This window comes from Platichthys flesus, chromosome 23 (genome assembly GCF_949316205.1).
Source record: "Platichthys flesus chromosome 23, fPlaFle2.1, whole genome shotgun sequence".
In the NCBI taxonomy this organism is placed as follows: Eukaryota; Metazoa; Chordata; class Actinopteri; order Pleuronectiformes; family Pleuronectidae; genus Platichthys; species Platichthys flesus.
Genome location: NC_084967.1, coordinates 3,035,270 through 3,053,873, shown reverse-complemented (window position 1 = coordinate 3,053,873; position 18,604 = coordinate 3,035,270). Strand labels below are relative to the sequence as shown.

The 18,604-nt window shown below is 41.2% G+C and overlaps 1 protein-coding gene across 1 annotated transcript; it reads left to right on the top strand.

Moving 5' to 3' along the window:
• Window positions 1–5,129: 5,129 nt before the first annotated feature.
• On the top strand, window positions 5,130–18,250 carry dera (deoxyribose-phosphate aldolase (putative)). The gene is made up of 9 exons (XM_062382789.1): window positions 5,130–5,280; window positions 6,387–6,484; window positions 8,934–9,081; window positions 9,376–9,471; window positions 9,591–9,725; window positions 12,642–12,770; window positions 14,837–14,949; window positions 17,398–17,547; window positions 17,684–18,250. Exons 1-9 carry the CDS (start codon window positions 5,250–5,252, stop codon window positions 17,738–17,740), a joined length of 957 nt encoding a protein of 318 aa, XP_062238773.1. The 5' UTR covers window positions 5,130–5,249; the 3' UTR covers window positions 17,741–18,250.
• Window positions 18,251–18,604: the final 354 nt, after the last annotated feature.

The window sequence follows — 18,604 nt, the reverse complement described above, 5'->3', positions numbered from 1 at the left end:
CAGATGTGTTAGTGGTTTTTATTTCCATTACCATACAGATGAATCTTGAACTTTGTTGTTGTGTATAAGCTTAGCTATGGTTTAAGGTGTCAGGCTCCGTTCTGAGTATTTTTTCCACAATGAAACATCATCAAGGTCATGTAAGTTTCCTGAGCCCATTTCAGACATATATTGTAAACCAGCTAGGAGCAATGCGTCAGTGTATAAATCATATTTAGTAAACTTAACATATATGTTGTCAGTGACCTTCACTGTAGTAATGTGCGTATTCAACATGATATTTCTCCATTATGAGTCTAAATGCTACATCTCTCATGTGCTGCCACTGTACCCAGCAGGGAGAACTACACTCTAGGTAGAGGTAGGGTGATGGAGGTAGACAGCACTTTTACTGACAAACTAAAAAGAAGATTAAAATAATTGTTAATATAACAAGAAAAATATTATCAGTTATAAATGTCAATTATAAATCTTTGTGATTATAAAATGTTTTACAAAGAGATTCAAAAGACTCTATAAGGAAGTTACCTGTTTGATCTCTTTGGGTAAATTGTTCCACAGACCGGCCTCTATCCGCACAGTGAAGGTCAACCCTATGATGGGATGTGGTAATGACCAGCAGAGCTCCATTCACAGGTCTGAGTGAACACCAAGGCACATGAGGGTTAATAAGTCCTTAAAGTAGTTAGAAGTGAGGCCATTTATTAAGTGATGAGTGGCATTTCTAAATCAATGCGGAATGTTAAAGGCAACAGGTGCAAGTTTGCAAGTTCAGGATAATTCTGTTAGTATTGATGCCTGGCGGGGGACTGCAACTGAGAAAGAATTACACACAGACACACACACACACAAGTGAGTTACAATAATTATGATGAGAGAAAATCAATGTATACATGATATTCAGTGGGAGACATGAAAGATCTGATTTTAGAGGTTTATTGAGTTGAGAGAAGAAGTCTCACTTGAGCATCAACGCAACGATTTAAATCAATGATAACATTTCTTGCAGAGTGCAATAGATTTATCATGAAGTGGGCGATTACAAATGAAACTCCCAGATCAGCAGTTTTCAGAAACACTCAAATCAGTCACCTTCTAAAAGATCAGATACTTTTTCCTCAGTCTGTTTGATTTGAACATCAACTGAAGTTTCCGATGCGATAATGTCATACTGAATTATAGATTATTATTTATCATTAAAGATGAGTAGCTTCAACCTCTGTCCAACAGTAGCTTCTGTTACCCAGGAACTGTTTTACTTAGTATACGATTGTTCCTTGCATACAGGAGTGCAAGACTGGGCAGCCCCACTAAAAAATCTGTGTGTATGTGAAGTAGCAAAAGATATCTTCTGTAGCTTCTCTCAGATATGCAATGAAGTCCTGAGACACCGACGAAGATGTCAAGAGAGTTTGAGGTGATAAGAGCTTACACAGGTTTCAATGTGCTGTAAACAAAAACATGTGATCTGTGCAGTGGAATGCTATACATTACATCCTGGCTCTGCCGGCTGCACCACCTCAACACTTCCAAGATTTCTGTCTGAAATGAGAATATCTCGCTGTGTTGTCCGCGTGTGAAAGACAAACTCCAGAGAAAGTTCAGACCCAATCCCCTGCACATCCTATGAAGATCATGTCTGACAGTGGTTCTAGATTCTCTCCCTGCCCAGTAAAACCCTTCTGACATTATCGTTAAAGTGTGTGTTGTGTGTGTATGTGTGTGTGTGTGTGGTGGAAGCAGATCTCTGGTGTGGATGGGCATGAGACATGTTTCTCCTCATCCAGCCTCAGATCGTTTCCGTCTATGTGACCAGGAGCCCACTGACTCACTTCCACTCATCCCTCACTGACTCAGTCCTCTGTCACTCTCACCACAGCCCAAGAACGCCCCCCCCCCCCCCCCCCCCCCCCACACATCCTCCTCTACTCTCTCCCCAGTCCTGTGATTCATTTGGGCCTCACGTTGCCCCCTGCTTCACTTCTTACAGTCGGCCTCCTCCTCCTCCTCCCTTGCCCTCGCCTTTGAGCATGACCTCAGTTTAATGAAGCACAGACTCGGAAGGTCGACCGAACCACAACAGCGAAGAGACCCCCCCCCCCCCCCCCCCACACACACACACACTAACACACTCTGCCTCCCCTTCCTCTTGCCACTCAGAACCACTCCTAAGTGGCCCCGCCATTCACAATTCTCTGAGAATCAAAGCTATGCAGATTCGGCATCTGCAAATCCTCAGGCAGCTGCAGTTCAAATAAGACAAAAAGAAAAAAAACTCATTCTCTCTGGATTCTTAGAAAATGCGTTTGGTTTGCACCAAGATCTTCAGCGATGGTAGACAAAGATTTCTGTTGGCAAGAAAAAAAAAACTTCAGTGGTAACCTGAAGCTGCTTTCGGGGGAATTCCACCTCGGCAGTGTCACGACTAAACTCACTGGACACCAGGAAGTGTTCACTGTTTTTCACCGGGGAAGCTCTTTATCTACACCGCAAAACTGTTCCTCTGGAAGGCAGAACTCATAAATCAATCCCAGTCTTATGCTTATAGATCTTTTTTTTTTTTGTGGGGGGGGGATTTGTAATAAAAATGCATTTAAGTTTATTGAGATTTACCCACCTTATCAGTTAAAACAAGCATGTTTGTAAGGCTGGAAATGTTATTGTTCTTTATTTTGGGACAAATTTCCCCTAAATTCAACCTGACACACTGGATTTATTTCAAGGTGTTTAGAGCACAGTTTGGTTGCATGGTCAAATATCTGTCCACAAAACAGTTAATCAGGAAAAACGTCTGGTTCTTGAGTCTCATTTCTCAAATCATCCAGAACAACTAACACTAAAAACCTTAAACGTTGCAGTGCTATTTGACAAAATCCAGCTCTGCACTGACATCTAGTGGAGAGTCAGGAACCTCATCATTGGTACGACAGTAAACAATGCAAACACAATTACAAATCAGTTCTTTGGAATCAAGGGTCCTTTTATTGTGCAGAATACATGTGTTGATAAAACGTCACATGTGCCTCTGTGAATCATTTCTGTCAAGCAGGGAACTTATTTTTATCTTATACTTAAAAAACAGATAATGTAGCTAATTGTATAAATAAAACTGTTTTTAAATAAAATACATTTTTAATGTTTGACAAGTTTGGTTGAATTTATTATAAGACTGCACATGTGTGAATAACTACACTTACATTAAATGCTGTTTTCTTACAGCCTGTTAAATGTCGACTACACAGTTAAACATAAGCTTTCCTCTTTGATTGTTTCACCTCTTCTCCTCTTCACAGTCACCACCAGGCAAATCTGAAAATAAATACTGTGGCTGCTTGTTTTCAGTTTTTTTTCTACAAGGACTACACAACAATGCACGGCCTCCCTCACATATGTCTCCATAATATTATGCAGCAGCTCCATGGTAACGGGGCAGGATTCAGCTCTGGCCGGGCCTCTCCCTGCCGCAGATCCGATATGTGCCTGTGCATAAGTCTGGTATGTAACAATTACTCAAACATGTGAACGTACACTGTGGTCCAGTCCTGCAGGCAGGAAGCCTGTCAGTACATCATGGCCCTTTAACTTGAACATTAGACCTCTCCCTCTTCCCATTTTAGTCCCCTCCCATCTTCTTCTTCTATATCTAATTATTATTTTATTCTTATCATTAATATTATTATGACTATTATTATCATTACATCTTTATAACTTCTACACGTCACCATTGGCCAACACTGTACTTTTACATGCCTCCATCTACAAACCTGACGAGTGTTCGACACCAATCGCATGATCGGTCGTTGAAGGACAGACAGAGAACAGACGATGTCTGAGTTTTACATTAGTTTTACTCATTTGAGGACTTGACACTTGCCTGAGTTAGATGGTCTGCAAACACATATATCAACACTTATTGTAAGGGACATTAATGCTTAACAGAATACCATTTCCCCGCCACTTTGAATGCACAACTGCATTAGATCAAAATGATGCAACCTGGTCTTGGCTGAAAGCAGATGTGGGGTCTAGAGACGGGTTCGGATATCGTCTCTATTTTGGATCCTGCATTCAAAATATTTAGATTTGTTAAGCCGCGAAACCATTGAATCTTTTATCAAGCTTTTTATCTCTCTCCACTCTGTTTTAGGAACAGTGGAAAAACATGGGCCTCTGCTTCTCAGCCAGCAGTCGCTCTCACCAATTCAAATAGGCAGACATCAGCAGATTCGATCACATGTTGCTGGTTCACGTTGATTTCTGTACTTTTTTTATATTATCTGTTAAGTTATTTGTGCTCGGTTCAAAGGCACAAAACGGACTGCAATTTAACTGTTAAGCAAAGCTGAATATTATTGATTGAATAAAATCAGTCAATCATTTCTTACAATGCATAGTTCCCATCATTTCATGGTAAATGGTCTATTGAGCTTTTCTAGACTTCCTGACCACTCACTGCACTTAACAGTACAGATAATTGCTATTCACCCATTCACACACACAATTATTCAGAAATACATAGGTTAAGAAGAAAATACCAGAAGATACGTAACGTCACTATTATTTTCTCATTGTTAACAGTGTACCACTATGATAGTTATTAACAAGTTATCTTTGTCAGTATATTTGTAAAAATTAACAAATGAATATATCACTATAGCAATATATAACTTCTGCCACTCTCTCCACATTGGATAAAACAAACAAACCTTTTTTTGGATGATCCTTTTAACAGTTTCTACAGCTAACCCATGTGGAAATATTGGGTATGCGCCGCTGTATTTACAAGTCTCTTGTCAAAAGTAATCTTTCCTAACAAAAGCAGGAATATACAGATATTAATAAATTGGTGAATATTTGTTTTACTCCCAACACAATTATGGAAATGTATTTGATATGTTATGATATGTTAACAAAGTTATAAGGTTGAGGGTAAAAAAGATTTCCATTAAGAAGATGAGAATAATATAATATTATAACCAAGTAATACAATTTAGGGTAAAAAAAAACTTCCACTAACATGTATATATATATTTGTTAGAGTATCAATTTATATCATTTCATATAATATGAACAAACTGATCGAATTGAAGGTTAAAACAAATAGGCTTTTACTGCAGAGAGATCCCACTTCCGCCCGCGGCCCACGTTTCCGTCTTGTAGTCAGGAAGTGCCGTGTTGACAGGTCCGGTGCGTCCTCTGCTGCTGCTGCTCTGTTAGTTTGTGCTCAGCATCAAACTCTGCTCTTCAACATGTCTGCCAGGAACCCCGGCATGAAGCTCGGTGAGTCACAATGTGTCACATGTGTGCGCCTCCGTGTATCTGTATGTGCAGCTCAGCTCGTTATCAACAACACGTGTAGAGTCGAATACGTTTTTAACATCAACTTTTCGTTTTCACATCACGTGACTCATAGAATAACTGCAGTTAGTGTTTCGCCACATGTGTCCTTACGCCGGTGAATCAGTAAACTAGATCCAGGGGAGACGGTGGAGTCTGAACTCAGTTTAATCAGTAACGTGTTGGAGGTAACTGACCTGCTGAGCACTGTCACTTTATCATCAGCTCAAATAGACATGACAAACTGGCTCTGCTGCGTTAAAGACACAACCTGTGTAAAAACATTATATTCTCTCATTAACTACTGCACAATAGATAGTGTTATATGTGATGCTGTGTACAGTCAGAGACTCCTCGTCAGTTTAATTGAGAACTCATGACAGTCCATCCCTCTCTGCTCAGCTGACCTGGTAAACATGGTTCTACCACGATGCAGTGTTGATTAACTTCAGTAGTGTAACTAACTCACATCAGTGTCTTTCAATATCATCATAATAATAATAATATTAAGGGTACCTTTATTTTGTGGAGTACAACAGAATGAAACAAAAGTGCATAAATGGTAATAATAGAGATAAAAGTTCAAAATAGCCATGAGTAGCAGACGTCAATAACTTCTCAAAGCATTGAACTACAGCCACGTTATATATTAAGGTCCAACAAAAAAGCAACACTGAAGTAGCTAAAAGGTACAACAACAGAAAGACAAAAATATCCCTGTGAGATGCATAAAACAAACAAAAATGAAATCATACAAGAGAAAGAAAAAGAGCACAATATTAGACAAATCTGCAGCCTCACCGCAAGCTGCCAACTCCTCCTCCTTCTATATAATTAACAATCTCTATATTGTATATTTATGCTACACGCCAGTGTTGCCAGCTGTCAAGGTGCGTCTCTATTGGATGTAGCGAGACAGAAAGTTTAAAGGTGTCACAAATGTTTAAGTCTAAATTTTCACACCACGAGAGCAAGCTAAGAAAACTTCAAAAAATATTTAAAAATAAACACAATGATGGATGTTTTTTTTTTTTGCTAACGGGCTGCAGACCTGGAGTGGATATCCAAGGTGAGGGTGAACACGCAGGCAGTCCTGAAGAGAGCGCAGCAGATCCAAGGACATAAACTGCTCAAGAAACAGTGGCAGGTACAGCTTTCCTTCACCCACTATGATTGCAAATGATTACCTTTAATGATTTATACTTGTCTACCTGTATTTATTAATGCTGTCTGTTTAGTTGTATCTCTCTCTGCAACTGGGAACACCAAAACAAAAAGCATTCTCTGAAAACATGGCCAAAAGACAATCTTCCAAATTTTTTATTTCAAAGTTTGTGGTTCTTTCTTTAGAAGGGACAGTTTATAACACAATCTTCTCTAGGATAATGTGCTACTTTGTTATTTTTTAAACCAATGCTAAAGTATATCTTAACAGGATGCAGGTGATAGGCTGATCTGATATTGCTTCTCTAAAATATCACAGCCTAAAATGATGACTGTATTATCAAAAAAACAAATGTATTCTGTTAAATGTATGAGCTTATTCTTGTACAACATCTTGATATATTTTGACTTTATTCTTGAAATATGCTCTCAGTTATAACCCCAGCCCTGCGGCCTTAATACTCTTGACAGATTTATCTGTCTGATCCAGCACATAAACTTGAAACATCACCCACACTTTTCTCTCTCAGATAATGCTATCTTGGAGAATGATACCACAAGAGTTAAGAACTTGTCAACAGTTGCACAGATATTAATAAAGATTTTAAACTAATGTCCACACTGTCTGTTTGACAAAGCTTCAGTAATGTGAACCAACTATTTGCACATATGTTTGCTTCCAAAATGCAATTATTACAATATAAGGGAAGGGGAAAAAAACTATGAAATAGACAAATATCAAATGAATTAACAAATGAATTGTTCCTCAACAAAGAGCTACAGTTGCAATCAGAAATACTCAACCCCCTCACCTCAATAGACATTATAGTGATGTGGATGACAGATAATGACAATAAATGACAAAAAAACCTCATCAAACAACAAAAGATAATTATTGATGCGTATTTTAGTTATTTTGACAACAGAAGTTGACTTAACTTTGGAGTTCAAATGAAAAATGTAACTCTTTCAACACATGTGCATGTGCAGTATTATTCAACCCCCCAGCTTCAGTACTTTGTGGCGCATCCTCTAGCTTTTATAACTTCTAAAAAATGTTTTCGGTAAGTGCGGACAAGCTTCTTACACCTCTCGATTGGAATCTTTGCCCATTTTCAAGTGCAAAAGCCTCTTGATCAGTGATGTTTGATGGCTTCCATGCTGCAACTGCCTTTAAATCCCACCAAAGATTTTCAATCAAATTTGAATCTGGTGACTGTGAATGCAACTCCAGGACGTTCCAGGATCTTTTTCTCAACCAAGCTTTGGTGGACTTGGAGATTTTGCTTTGGATCATTGTCTTGCTGGAAAGTCCAATGATCACCAAGGTTCAATTTGTCAACAGAAGGAATCACATTCCTCTTTAAAATGGCCTGGTATTTCTGTGAATCCATGATGCCATGTACACAATAAAGATTGCTAGTTCCTGCCGCAGAAAAACAGCCCAACATCATCTTTGACCAACCTCCATGCTGGACTATGGGGATGGTATTCTTCTGGTCATAAGCCTGTCCTTTCACACGCCAGACATACCACTGGTCCATACGTCCAAACAGTTCCAGTTTGGTTTCATCAGTCCATAGAACTGTCACCCAAAACTCTGTAGGCTTATCCAAATTCCTCCTGGCATATTCTAGTCGACTTTTGATGTTGCTTGTGGTCAAGAGCTGAGTGCGTCTTGGAGCCGGCCATTAAGTCCTTTATTATTCAGTGCACGTCTTATAGTTGCCACTGCAGCACTTGTACCAGCCTTCATCAGGTCATCCTGTAGGTGTCTTGCAGTCACACAGGGATTTATCTGAGTTGTTTTGACTAAGCTGCTGAGGGTCCTTGATGAAATGCTGGGCTTTCTTCCATGGCCAGGCATGTTTGAAGCTGCTCCATCAGTTGTAAACTTCCTTATAATGTTCCCAATTGTGTCTCTTGGAATATCATTTTTGGGGGAATTCTTCTTCTACCCAAGGCCTTTCAGGTGTGATGAAATAATCTCCTCTCTCAGGTTTTGTGTAAGCTCCTTTGTCTTTCCCATGATTGCAACTCACCTTGAATACCTTCATGGGTGGGGTTTATATATGCATCACAGCTGAAGCAAATGAAGGATCTGTATAGAGTTCTCAAAGGCTTAATAATGTTTCAACTCAACTTTAGGACAAAAAAAACTGTCAGACAGCTTTAAAAACAACAATATTATATAGGAGTTGAATAATTGTGACATGGCTATCTTAACAAAATATACTGCTACCCACAAATACTACATCATGCATTTTCCGTGTTGATTTTCTTTATCACTCAACTCAAAGAACAAGATTCTGTCTACTTTAATTGATAAATCCTTAAAATCTTTGGGGGGTTGAATATTTCTGATTGCAACTGTACAAGTGTTTTCCCTGTACACTTAAATGTGCCATTGTTGTTCTTTGTGTGTCGTTCAGGCCGCCTGGCTGCTGAAGGCTGTGACATGTATTGACCTGACGACTCTGGCCGGAGACGACACACCATCCAACGTCCACCGGCTGTGTCTGAAAGCCATCCAGCCAATCAGATATGACCTGCTGCGGAAGATGGATATGCACGATAAAGGTCTGATCCAGCTACTGCCACAAGCACCACATACAGACCAGAGTTCAGTCACTGCAACTGTTCACATACTGTGATCTTTTACTTCCATTAAGAATGGTTTCAAAACAAAAAAATCACTTTGATTAATGGTCATCATTAATGGTGAAAGTGAACAGTGAACTTTCCTCTTCAGCAGCTCTGGAGCCCATTGAGACATTTGTTCAGACCAGAATTCAACCAGCAGAGGGCGACACAGACCAGTTTATGATGGTTTCTTCTTCCCTGCTCTGTTGTCTGTGTTGTGTTGTGTGTCAGGAGTGACCACAGCAGCGGTGTGTGTGTACCCGTCCCGTGTGGCTGACGCTGTCGCATCACTGAAGGCAGCCAACTCAAGCCTCCCTGTTGCTTCAGGTAAGTCTCCTGAAAATGACTTTTTACTGCAGGAAAGAAATGAATGGCTGAGTTGATCAGGTGTGTGACTGTGTGCGTGCTGTGTACCTTCTGATGATGTGTTCTTCCTCCTCTTCCAGTGGCCACTGGTTTCCCTGCTGGCCAAACTCCACTGGAGACCCGGCTGCAGGAAGTCCGTATGGCAGTTGCTGACGGTGCCGCCGAGATCGACATTGTCATCAACAGGGCGCTCGCCCTTACAGGACAGTGGGAAGGTACGGTGAGATCACATGACGTGAAAGACACAGAAAGTAAAGCACAAGAAAAAGCATCTGCTTCATGATAATAATTGTATTTAAAAAAACTAAATTTTATGTGACTGGGTCTTCATTACTGACAAAACCATTCCTGCCTCTCCTGGGGGGCTTTTGTTTCAAATTTAGCATTACAAATTAAAACAATTGGCTACTTATCAAAAAGCTAAATCAAATGTGATAAACTAGCACTGTGATGAATTTGATTAATTAGCAAAAAATATATGTTGTGCTCACAGTGTAATTCCAGTCTGCAATAGAGAACAAATACTAATGTGATCATTTGATGTTTTGTGCAACTGAGAGATATGACATGGTGAGTTGGTGCTATACAAATGTTTGACCAATCACGAGTCACTCTCAGCTGTCAATCATGATGTTTTAACCAGTTTTTTGGCATTAAATTACTAATTAAACCAAAACAATCAGAATCATTAACATTTGGACATAAGATGTATGATAAGATGCATCTCTGTTATCCTTTTGATTTGGTCTATGTCCCAAGACACGGAGGTGGTGTTAATCACCTGTACAGCTGCCAGCCACCAGGGGGAGATCCAGATGTTTTGGCTATACTTTTGTGGGAGCTGTCATGTTAACTGTCTTTATAAACAGTCTATCAAACAGGCACGCTAACAGACCAGAAGCTCCTACAAACATGTCTGACAGCCTGCATGCATACATATTAACCTCTCTATGAAAATGTGTGTTTGTGACGTGCCTTGAGCTGACAGTGTCTCGCTCACTCAACACAGGCTGAGTTAAAGACAACCCAGACATGTCACCCAGGTAGGGATGGATTAAAAGAGACAGGGAAGTCTGTGATGCTGCTGCACAGATGAAACGAGCTGTGGAGGAGGACAAGGCTCTCGTAGAGTGAGCATGACTGCCATGTCGGTGGTCCTTTCTCTGCACAACCAAAGAAAGCTGCTGTTTTGTCAGAGGCTTCCCTTGGGAATGCTCCCTGTAATGCTCAGACTGCTGTGGGGTCTGCCTGAAGGCTGCTGTGCGTGTCACATAATGACACATTTCATACAAGCTGCACAAGATTCAACTTTTAACAAAGAACGTGAAAAGAAGCCTGGTGAACATTGGCAGAACTTCTTGTGGTTGGATGAAACTAAATAATCAGATGCAGGCCAGAGTGTTTGGCGTGGACCTGGTCAGGACACCAAGCTATGATTGGGCTGATATGGGATATCATGAGTGAGAAAAAAATTCATAATATTGATAGAAATCATGCCCCCCCCCCCCCCCCAAGTCTCAAAAAGGCATGACAGAAAAGGAACTTTTCTAAGTTGACTACTTTTTAATTTTGTAAAAAGAATAAAAATGTGAAAATTATGGTTCGGCAAAGAATTTGATGTACTTGAATCCAATAGAACACAGTTGAAATACTTTGAATGGAACGTAACAAACACCCCTCCAGCAAAGAGGAGCTGAAAATAATCATCTGTGAAGAATGAACGTCTCGCCACAGGTTGGTGTAAAACTGGTATCAGCCATGCCCAGGAGGATCGAATCTGTGATCAAAAATAAGGATGGGCATTCAAACTGTTGAAACCAAAAGAAAGAATGGCAGTTTTGTTGTATACTGTAATTCACCTACTTCTTTAGCTGAGTTTTGGGGCAGAGAGAAGCAGCTTTTTTTAATGAAAGAAACTTGAGTGATTTGCTTTTTGGGCTCCAAAGTCCCTGGAGGGGGGAGAACCAGGAGTAATTCCCACTCTGCATGACAGGTTACTGTTTTCTTACTTGTACTTACTGTTTTAAATGTTTAAATCGTGGATGCTCAGAGACATTTCTTTGTCCAAAACCTTCATGCTGGATGAGATGGCGTGAGCTAAGGTTTACATCATGGACGGAGCCAGATAACGGCTGGAGCAGAGTCAGTTCCTGAGATAAAGGCATGGATCCCATATCACCCCCCACAATAGTAGTGCTGAGAAGCAGGCCATTTTGCTGCGTAAGGGGTTTTCATTTTGCTGCAGGTGTCAAACCTATGCCCTCCCAAGTGTTCCTGTTCGGGGGCCTGGCGCCGGCCTTCAGTGTAGAAATGCTGGATCAAATTATTGTAGGTGGGGAACGACTTTGCATCATGGGGGTTGCCAAACTCGCCCAACAATAACAATGTACCCTGTTTTGATGGAGCACAGATTTGCGTGATCCCACAGCAATAGTCTCCTGACCGTTTCCAGTAGACACATACCATAGCACCTCTAGTTGTGTAAGTCACACCTTAACAGCACCAGTAGATACTGGTATGTGTGAAGTAGCTCTTCCATAGGGAACCCCATCGACAGGATAAGTGGGGTTTTCCCACTTGACGGAGAAGCCAAATCACCTCTGGAGATTTGTCATGAGAAGAAGACCCAGAGGAACCATGAGAGTGGCTGACCCATCACCTGTGTGTGAGGGGACATGTGCCTCCAGTCTCACGGGGGACGGTTTTGCTCTCATTTATCAACTTAGAATGACAGCGGCGGGCTGTTTCTCTGGAGGAGGCCATCAGAATCAGGATGTCCAGATGAAATAAAACTCTGATGTCCTTCCTGGGTAATGGCTCCAGAGCCATTTCCTCACATTTGGAGAATGTCCACAGGGCAACTGACGGCAAACCATTTTACTGATACTGAACTCTTGTGCTGGGGGGGAGAGGGGGTAGAGCTACAGCTCATAAAACAAGAAGTGTCTGTGAAATAGAAGTTAGATTTAATTTTTTTTTTCTCAAATGATCACAACTGAACTCTTTTAAATGTCTGTATTCCTTTAATTGTTTTAGAAACTGTCCTCACCTTACCGCCCTGTGTGTTGTGCTTTGGTGGTTGAATACTTTTGGTTTTTGAACATCAACACGTTTCCTGTCTCCCTCCACAGCCATGTATGATGAGATCCGTCAGTTTCGAGAGGCCTGTGGCGACGCCCACATGAAATCCATTCTGGCTATTGGCGAGCTTGGCACCTTCACCAACGTCTACAAGGCCAGCATGGTCGCCATGATGGCTGGTCAGTGCCCTCACACCCTGTTCCTCACATGTTTCAGACTAACAGTCAAACTTTATGAAGAAAGTGTTTATTTGTTGGCAAATAACATTTCAACATTTTACTGAATAAGTTGATTATGTTTCTTTCTGATGAGAAATATGTTAACATGCGAAACTTTCAACACGAGAAAGATTTAAGTCGCTCTCTAGTTGTTTATTACAGGCCCTCAAACTCTTCTTTGTCGCTCAGATTTACATATTCAAAACATAAATTTCCCTCATGCCTTTAAAATAGCTTGAATGCAACCTTCCTTCCTCATTTTGTGACCGTGATTATATGGGACCCGCCCCTGCCCCCGTCTCACCTCCCTCACTGAGCTCCACCCACAATTTGACAACATCGGTTCATTCGATTTTTGACATCACATCGGCCATTTGAGTCCCTTGTTTTCAGACTGGTATTTGTTGACTACAGTTTTAAGGTGGCAATACTCAGCCAATGCTGGTGGTGTTTGTTTCACTCAAAATATGCCTTTTTATCAAACACTGATTTCACATTTAGGCTTTGAGGCACACAGAATTTGAACAACTGAGATACCCACAGCTTGTCTTCACAAGAAGCATTTAAGCCATTTTTTTTTAAGCTGGCCGTGTGACAGAACAGTTTCTATCTCAATCAGTCAAGATCTCTAACGCCCTATGTTTTAATCATGCTATTTGTAGACACTTTCAATGCACAATTTATAGATTTGTCTGCACATGTACAAATTTCAATACACGTCAAATCTGATCACACACACAGATTCTGAATACATATTTGGCTTCCTCTATGCAGCCGCAAATCTCTGCTCTCTTTTGCAGATTCTTTTACAAATTTACAAATATGGTTACACACAGACACATAGATTGAGACACAGCTACACAACAAACGGCCGCTCTGTCAACATGTACCTGTTTCATGTCATGCAGCAGTAAAGAGGATTTCAAAGTCTGAGGTCTATAGTCCAGAGAATTTGGATGCATGAGTGTAATTCCTGCTGTCCTCCAGTTTGTGACGCTGCTGCTCAGCTTTTTCTTTTACCTCTTACAAAGGGCGAACTTGATGAGTACTGCTCTCCCCCTCTTATGCAGACACATGTGCACACACACACACACACACACAGGGTATGCTTAACTAGCCATCACATAATAAGCCGATTACAGAACCAAATTGTCAGGGGCTCTGATAGAGATCATTATTAAAATGCATTGCTTTTGTCGCCACACTCGCTCCTTAATCTCCTCTTGTTCCTATGAATTGCGTATGAGATTCCTGAAATTGAATGATAATTTCACCTATTAATCTCTGATGCAGGCTATTTTACTCTGCTGTTCCCCGCCAGTATCCCCCTGCCCATGCAAATGAATAGAGCTTCATTACCGCCACCCACATTTAATAACCGTTATCCATTATCTGGTAATTAAGACTCCCCATAACGAATCTTAAGGATTATGCCAGTTTGAGGAGAGGAGAGCGGCTGAAAAAAAGACCTGACTGGGAGAATACATAGAACATGTCTTTAATGAAATGGAAAATGTTCATCTTGTTCTGTTCAGTAATGGACAGTCATTATACACCATGGTGGCATAAGGGGTGATTTTTTTTCCTCTCTCTCTCTCTCTCTCTCTCTCTCCTGCAGCCTGTGGTTTGTGGATAATCTATTAAAAAGCATCATTTCATCTTCTATTTTTATCAGGAAAGCAGATAAAACATAATTGGCTGTGAAGGAGAGGAAGGGAAAATTAAGGGATTTTATTGATGAGCATGCAGCTGCCCTCTGGTAGCCATCAGCAGCAGCATATGTTCCTGTCTGGCCAGGCCCAGACTATCAGAGTTATGCCCAGTCCATCCTCTGTCTGCGCCCTCACACCGACACTGTGCTGCTGACTCCGCTCGCCCACTTTAGCAGCTTGTCACATGTTCAACCCTCCTTCACAGGTTTGACTGTGAGGCAGCGTAATAGAAAAAACATGCTGACGGATGAATGATGAGTGAATATTTGCAGGAGTGTATCACAAGATGACATGTCACCTGTTTGAATCCGACAGGCTCGGACTTCATCAAGACATCCACGGGAAAGGAGTCTGTCAACGCTACTTACCCAGTTGCCATAGTGATGGTGAGAGCCATCCGTGACTACTTCTTGTGTACAGGCCACAAGGTACAGTACTTAACTCCTGCCATTCTGTGGCTCGTGAATATTTCCTGGTTAATGAGGTGAAGAGAGAAGTGGCTCCGCACATTGTAGATCAGCTGCATGAACGTTGGCTCCTCTACCAGTAGCATTGTCTAATTTATTACTTCCATTAACCTAGGATTCTATAACATAGGAGCAGGAACTTGTAAATCATTTTCAGTAAATGGAGACGCCAACATCGGAAGAGACCAAGACCAAAACTCTACTCAGACCTTTACACAAGGACATTTAATGTTGTGCTATAACACATTATAAAAGCCTTGCTCTTGCTGTGCAAGTGTCTCCTACACATTCCACCATTAGCGACTAGTGTTGTCACGATACCAAAATTATGACTTTGATACTATACCTGCCAAAATATCACGATACCCGATACTTTCGATACGATACCACAAATGCGATACTAAACCACAAATATGATATGATACTGGTTTATCTGATAGTAATAAATAAAACATCTGTAAGGTTCCCTTTTTTACCAGCTTGTTCATGCCCAGCTTTTTGGACACTTAACAAATGGCATTCATATTAGCATTAGCCTACAGGCCCACATAAGTGAAACTATAGGTAATTTTGCATGTATAGCGTTTTCTTAATTTTTTTCTTAATTGAGTCTAATTTTGACAATGAACTGAGCTACGTTCTTGCAGCCAAATTGAAAGCTAGATCAACGTCTTAAACGATAATACGTGCAATAGGGCAAGAACACATTCAAGTGACTGGGGTGCAATTTTTCGAAAAAACACACGCGTAACGTGAGGGAACGTCACGTTAATTTGTCAAATCAGCATCGTATCAGGCCAGCATGATAAAACCAGGAGCCGTGACAAATTAACGTGACGTTCCCTCACGTTACATATGAACACTGTACAGGCAGCCGCTGCAGAGGGGCTGAAGAGCCGCTTGTTGCGGCCCCTGGCTCCGGAGAAAGAATGACTTTTTAAACTGCTCCGCCATTAAAGAGATGCGGACGTCAAAGCATTAGTCGCGCCGCACATTCACCCTCCCGTTCAAGCGCCCCACTTGTTATGTCTCCGTCCGGTCGCGCCAGATAATTTCCAGATTTCACTCCGCGCATCTTTCTTTTGAATAAGCCCATGACGGTCGGCAAGAGCCATGTCTCCCCTGAGATCACTCGCTGTGGGTGAGGGCCGCCTGCATGTGTGAGAGCTGGAAGCCCCGCCCCTCGCAGTCTGCATGCAGAGTGACTGGGAGCGGAGCAGCGAGTGCGCTCTGATTGCTGCTATTTCAATGAAGTACCGGTACTAAAAATATGCCTAACCGTATCGTTTTTAACGTAAGGGTACCGCGGTACATTTCTAGTACCGGTACACCGTGCAACACTATTTGCGACTTGATGTGAGGTATGGATGGGACAAAAAACCTAACCATATACAGCTTGATATTTACACACACAGATGTATTCTACTTGTTAACACAATAGGAACTCCACTTTACTCCCAGTCAGACAGCGGCTTGTGTGTTGTTGGCAGACGCAGAAAGTTTTCCTTCATCAAACAGGACAACGTGTTGATACCTCATTTCAGCAGTGAACATAAATCAGGGTGACTTCCACCACACAATACACAGTGATCCCCTTAATTAGCCAGTGTTTTCTTAAATAACATCTCAGAACCAGGCATCATCATGTTCCTATTGTTCTGCTGTCGGCTGAAAGCAATGCGCCCTCCTACGGTACATATCAAATCAATATAGCCGCATATTTGCGCTGGCCAACCAAAACCGATTTCAATATGTGTCTGAGCAAGTTGAAAATGTGTTGACTTGAATAAGACATTGCTGTGTGTTGTGTGTATTTATGTTTACATAAAACAATATTCTCTTCACGTTCTATTTGTTTGTATTCTGTTTCAAGCCTTAATTGTGTCCTAAGGGTTTGATTAATGACAACTTGGGAATTATTGCCAATTCATTTGTTATTATATTTCCTTCATTCTTAGAAATGATATACAATTTTTCCTCAGAAAACAGTCTCTTGGGCTTTACCCGAGAAATGTATGCATAAACTTGCTCCGCATTTGGTCTGAGCAAACCGTTCCAGTCGGTAGAGAACACAGTGTGACGGCTCCTCCTGCTGCAGTTTAAGTGTTGCATTGGAGATTGTTTGTCAGGGAATCTTTTTTTCTGTCAGGTTATAGAGGTTGTTGTCCTTGTTTTTGTTCTCTGGCAAACTACACAGAACAGTTTGTGTGCATAATTGTGTCCTTTGGCCTGTTTTCTTCCCATAGCTCAAAAAAAACTTTACACACATACTTGAGCAATAATTGTAATAATCATTTTAGAGGTTTGACTCGTTTCTATAGAGCAGTTAAACTATTAAAGCCACTAAACCCTTTAGGTTTAGAGTGTAATCGAGCTTTAAGTGAAGTGTGTGTCCTTGTGTTCTCTCAGGTGGGCTTTAAGCCGGCAGGGGGGATCCGGACGGCTCAGGAGTCTCTAGTGTGGTTCAGTCTGATTAAAGAGGAGCTCGGCAACGATTGGCTGTGTCCTCACCTGTTCCGCCTGGGAGCCAGTAGCCTGTTGGCTGATATTGAGAGACAGGTGAGGACGTACACACACTACACATCACATCTTATTTTTCCTCAAAACATGACGGTGGAATTATAAGTTACGATTTTACATGTTAGATAAAACCTGGGGAAACTTTGTTTTGCTACATTTGTTCTTGTTTGTGCAGATCTATCATCACGTGTCTGGACAGTATGCAGCCTATCATGAGCTGCCTATGGCCTGAAGCTGTAGTCTTCCTTCTTCAATGACCAATCAAAACCTCAGACCTGCCACACAAGCCTGTTGGTGGTTGCCCAGGCAACACACTGACTCATCAATAAAAAAATTTACACCATAGACTGTAAATAAAAAAATGGAACCGTCTCCACTTCCTTCAATCACTGAGAAACAGAGTCTGAGTGTAGTGATCATGGGATGGAGGTGATCTACTGTCTCAAGGTCTCCCTGATACACACGCTCCACCAATCAGGGGTCAACCTTAGCGTGAAACCTAAAATGACAAAAAAACATATTTTTAGAAAAATGTATTTGACATGTTTTTTGACTTTTCCGTTTGCTCCATGTCCCATCTGCTTACAAGGAGGAGTCATTGTTGTCACATCATCCATCTTGATATACAGTCGACGTTTAAAACAAGTTCAAAGAAGGTTTATCAATTGGATTTTATCTTTTATTTCCTTAAAGTTTTAAAGTATAAACTATTGCCCTGGAAATAAAAGATAATATATGTGGACATTTGTCTCCCACGCCTTTGTTCTTCCAAATACAAAAACTAATTGACACATTGGATTGCTTAGAGATTGCACAGAGTGTTTCCCTCGCTCCATGTATATCAACCCTGGAAGGACGCCAGCAGAGCTTCGATCCCATCCGCGAAACCTCTGGTCCACGCCGCCTGTCTGATTTTTGCATACACTTGTCAAGTCTCCGACCTATCACCGGCAATGTGCGCTGAATCTGTTATCGAGGCTTCCTTTGCTCTTAATTTCATGAGCAGGAAGCTCGTCCAACTGAGGAGCGCTGGGGATTAATCAGGGGTTAAGTGAGTTTAAAAGATCTGATTGAACAGCTCACAAATTTTCAGGCT

Excerpts from the sequence above, each read along its gene's own strand:
- dera (XM_062382789.1), top strand. The coding sequence starts at position 5,250 with ATGTCTGCCAGGAACCCCGGCATGAAGCTCG. Across the intron at positions 5,281-6,386 it reads GAACCCCGGCATGAAGCTCG|ACCTGGAGTGGATATCCAAG; the intron begins GTGAGTCACAAT and ends AACGGGCTGCAG. Across the intron at positions 9,726-12,641 it reads CCTTACAGGACAGTGGGAAG|CCATGTATGATGAGATCCGT; the intron begins GTACGGTGAGAT and ends CTCCCTCCACAG.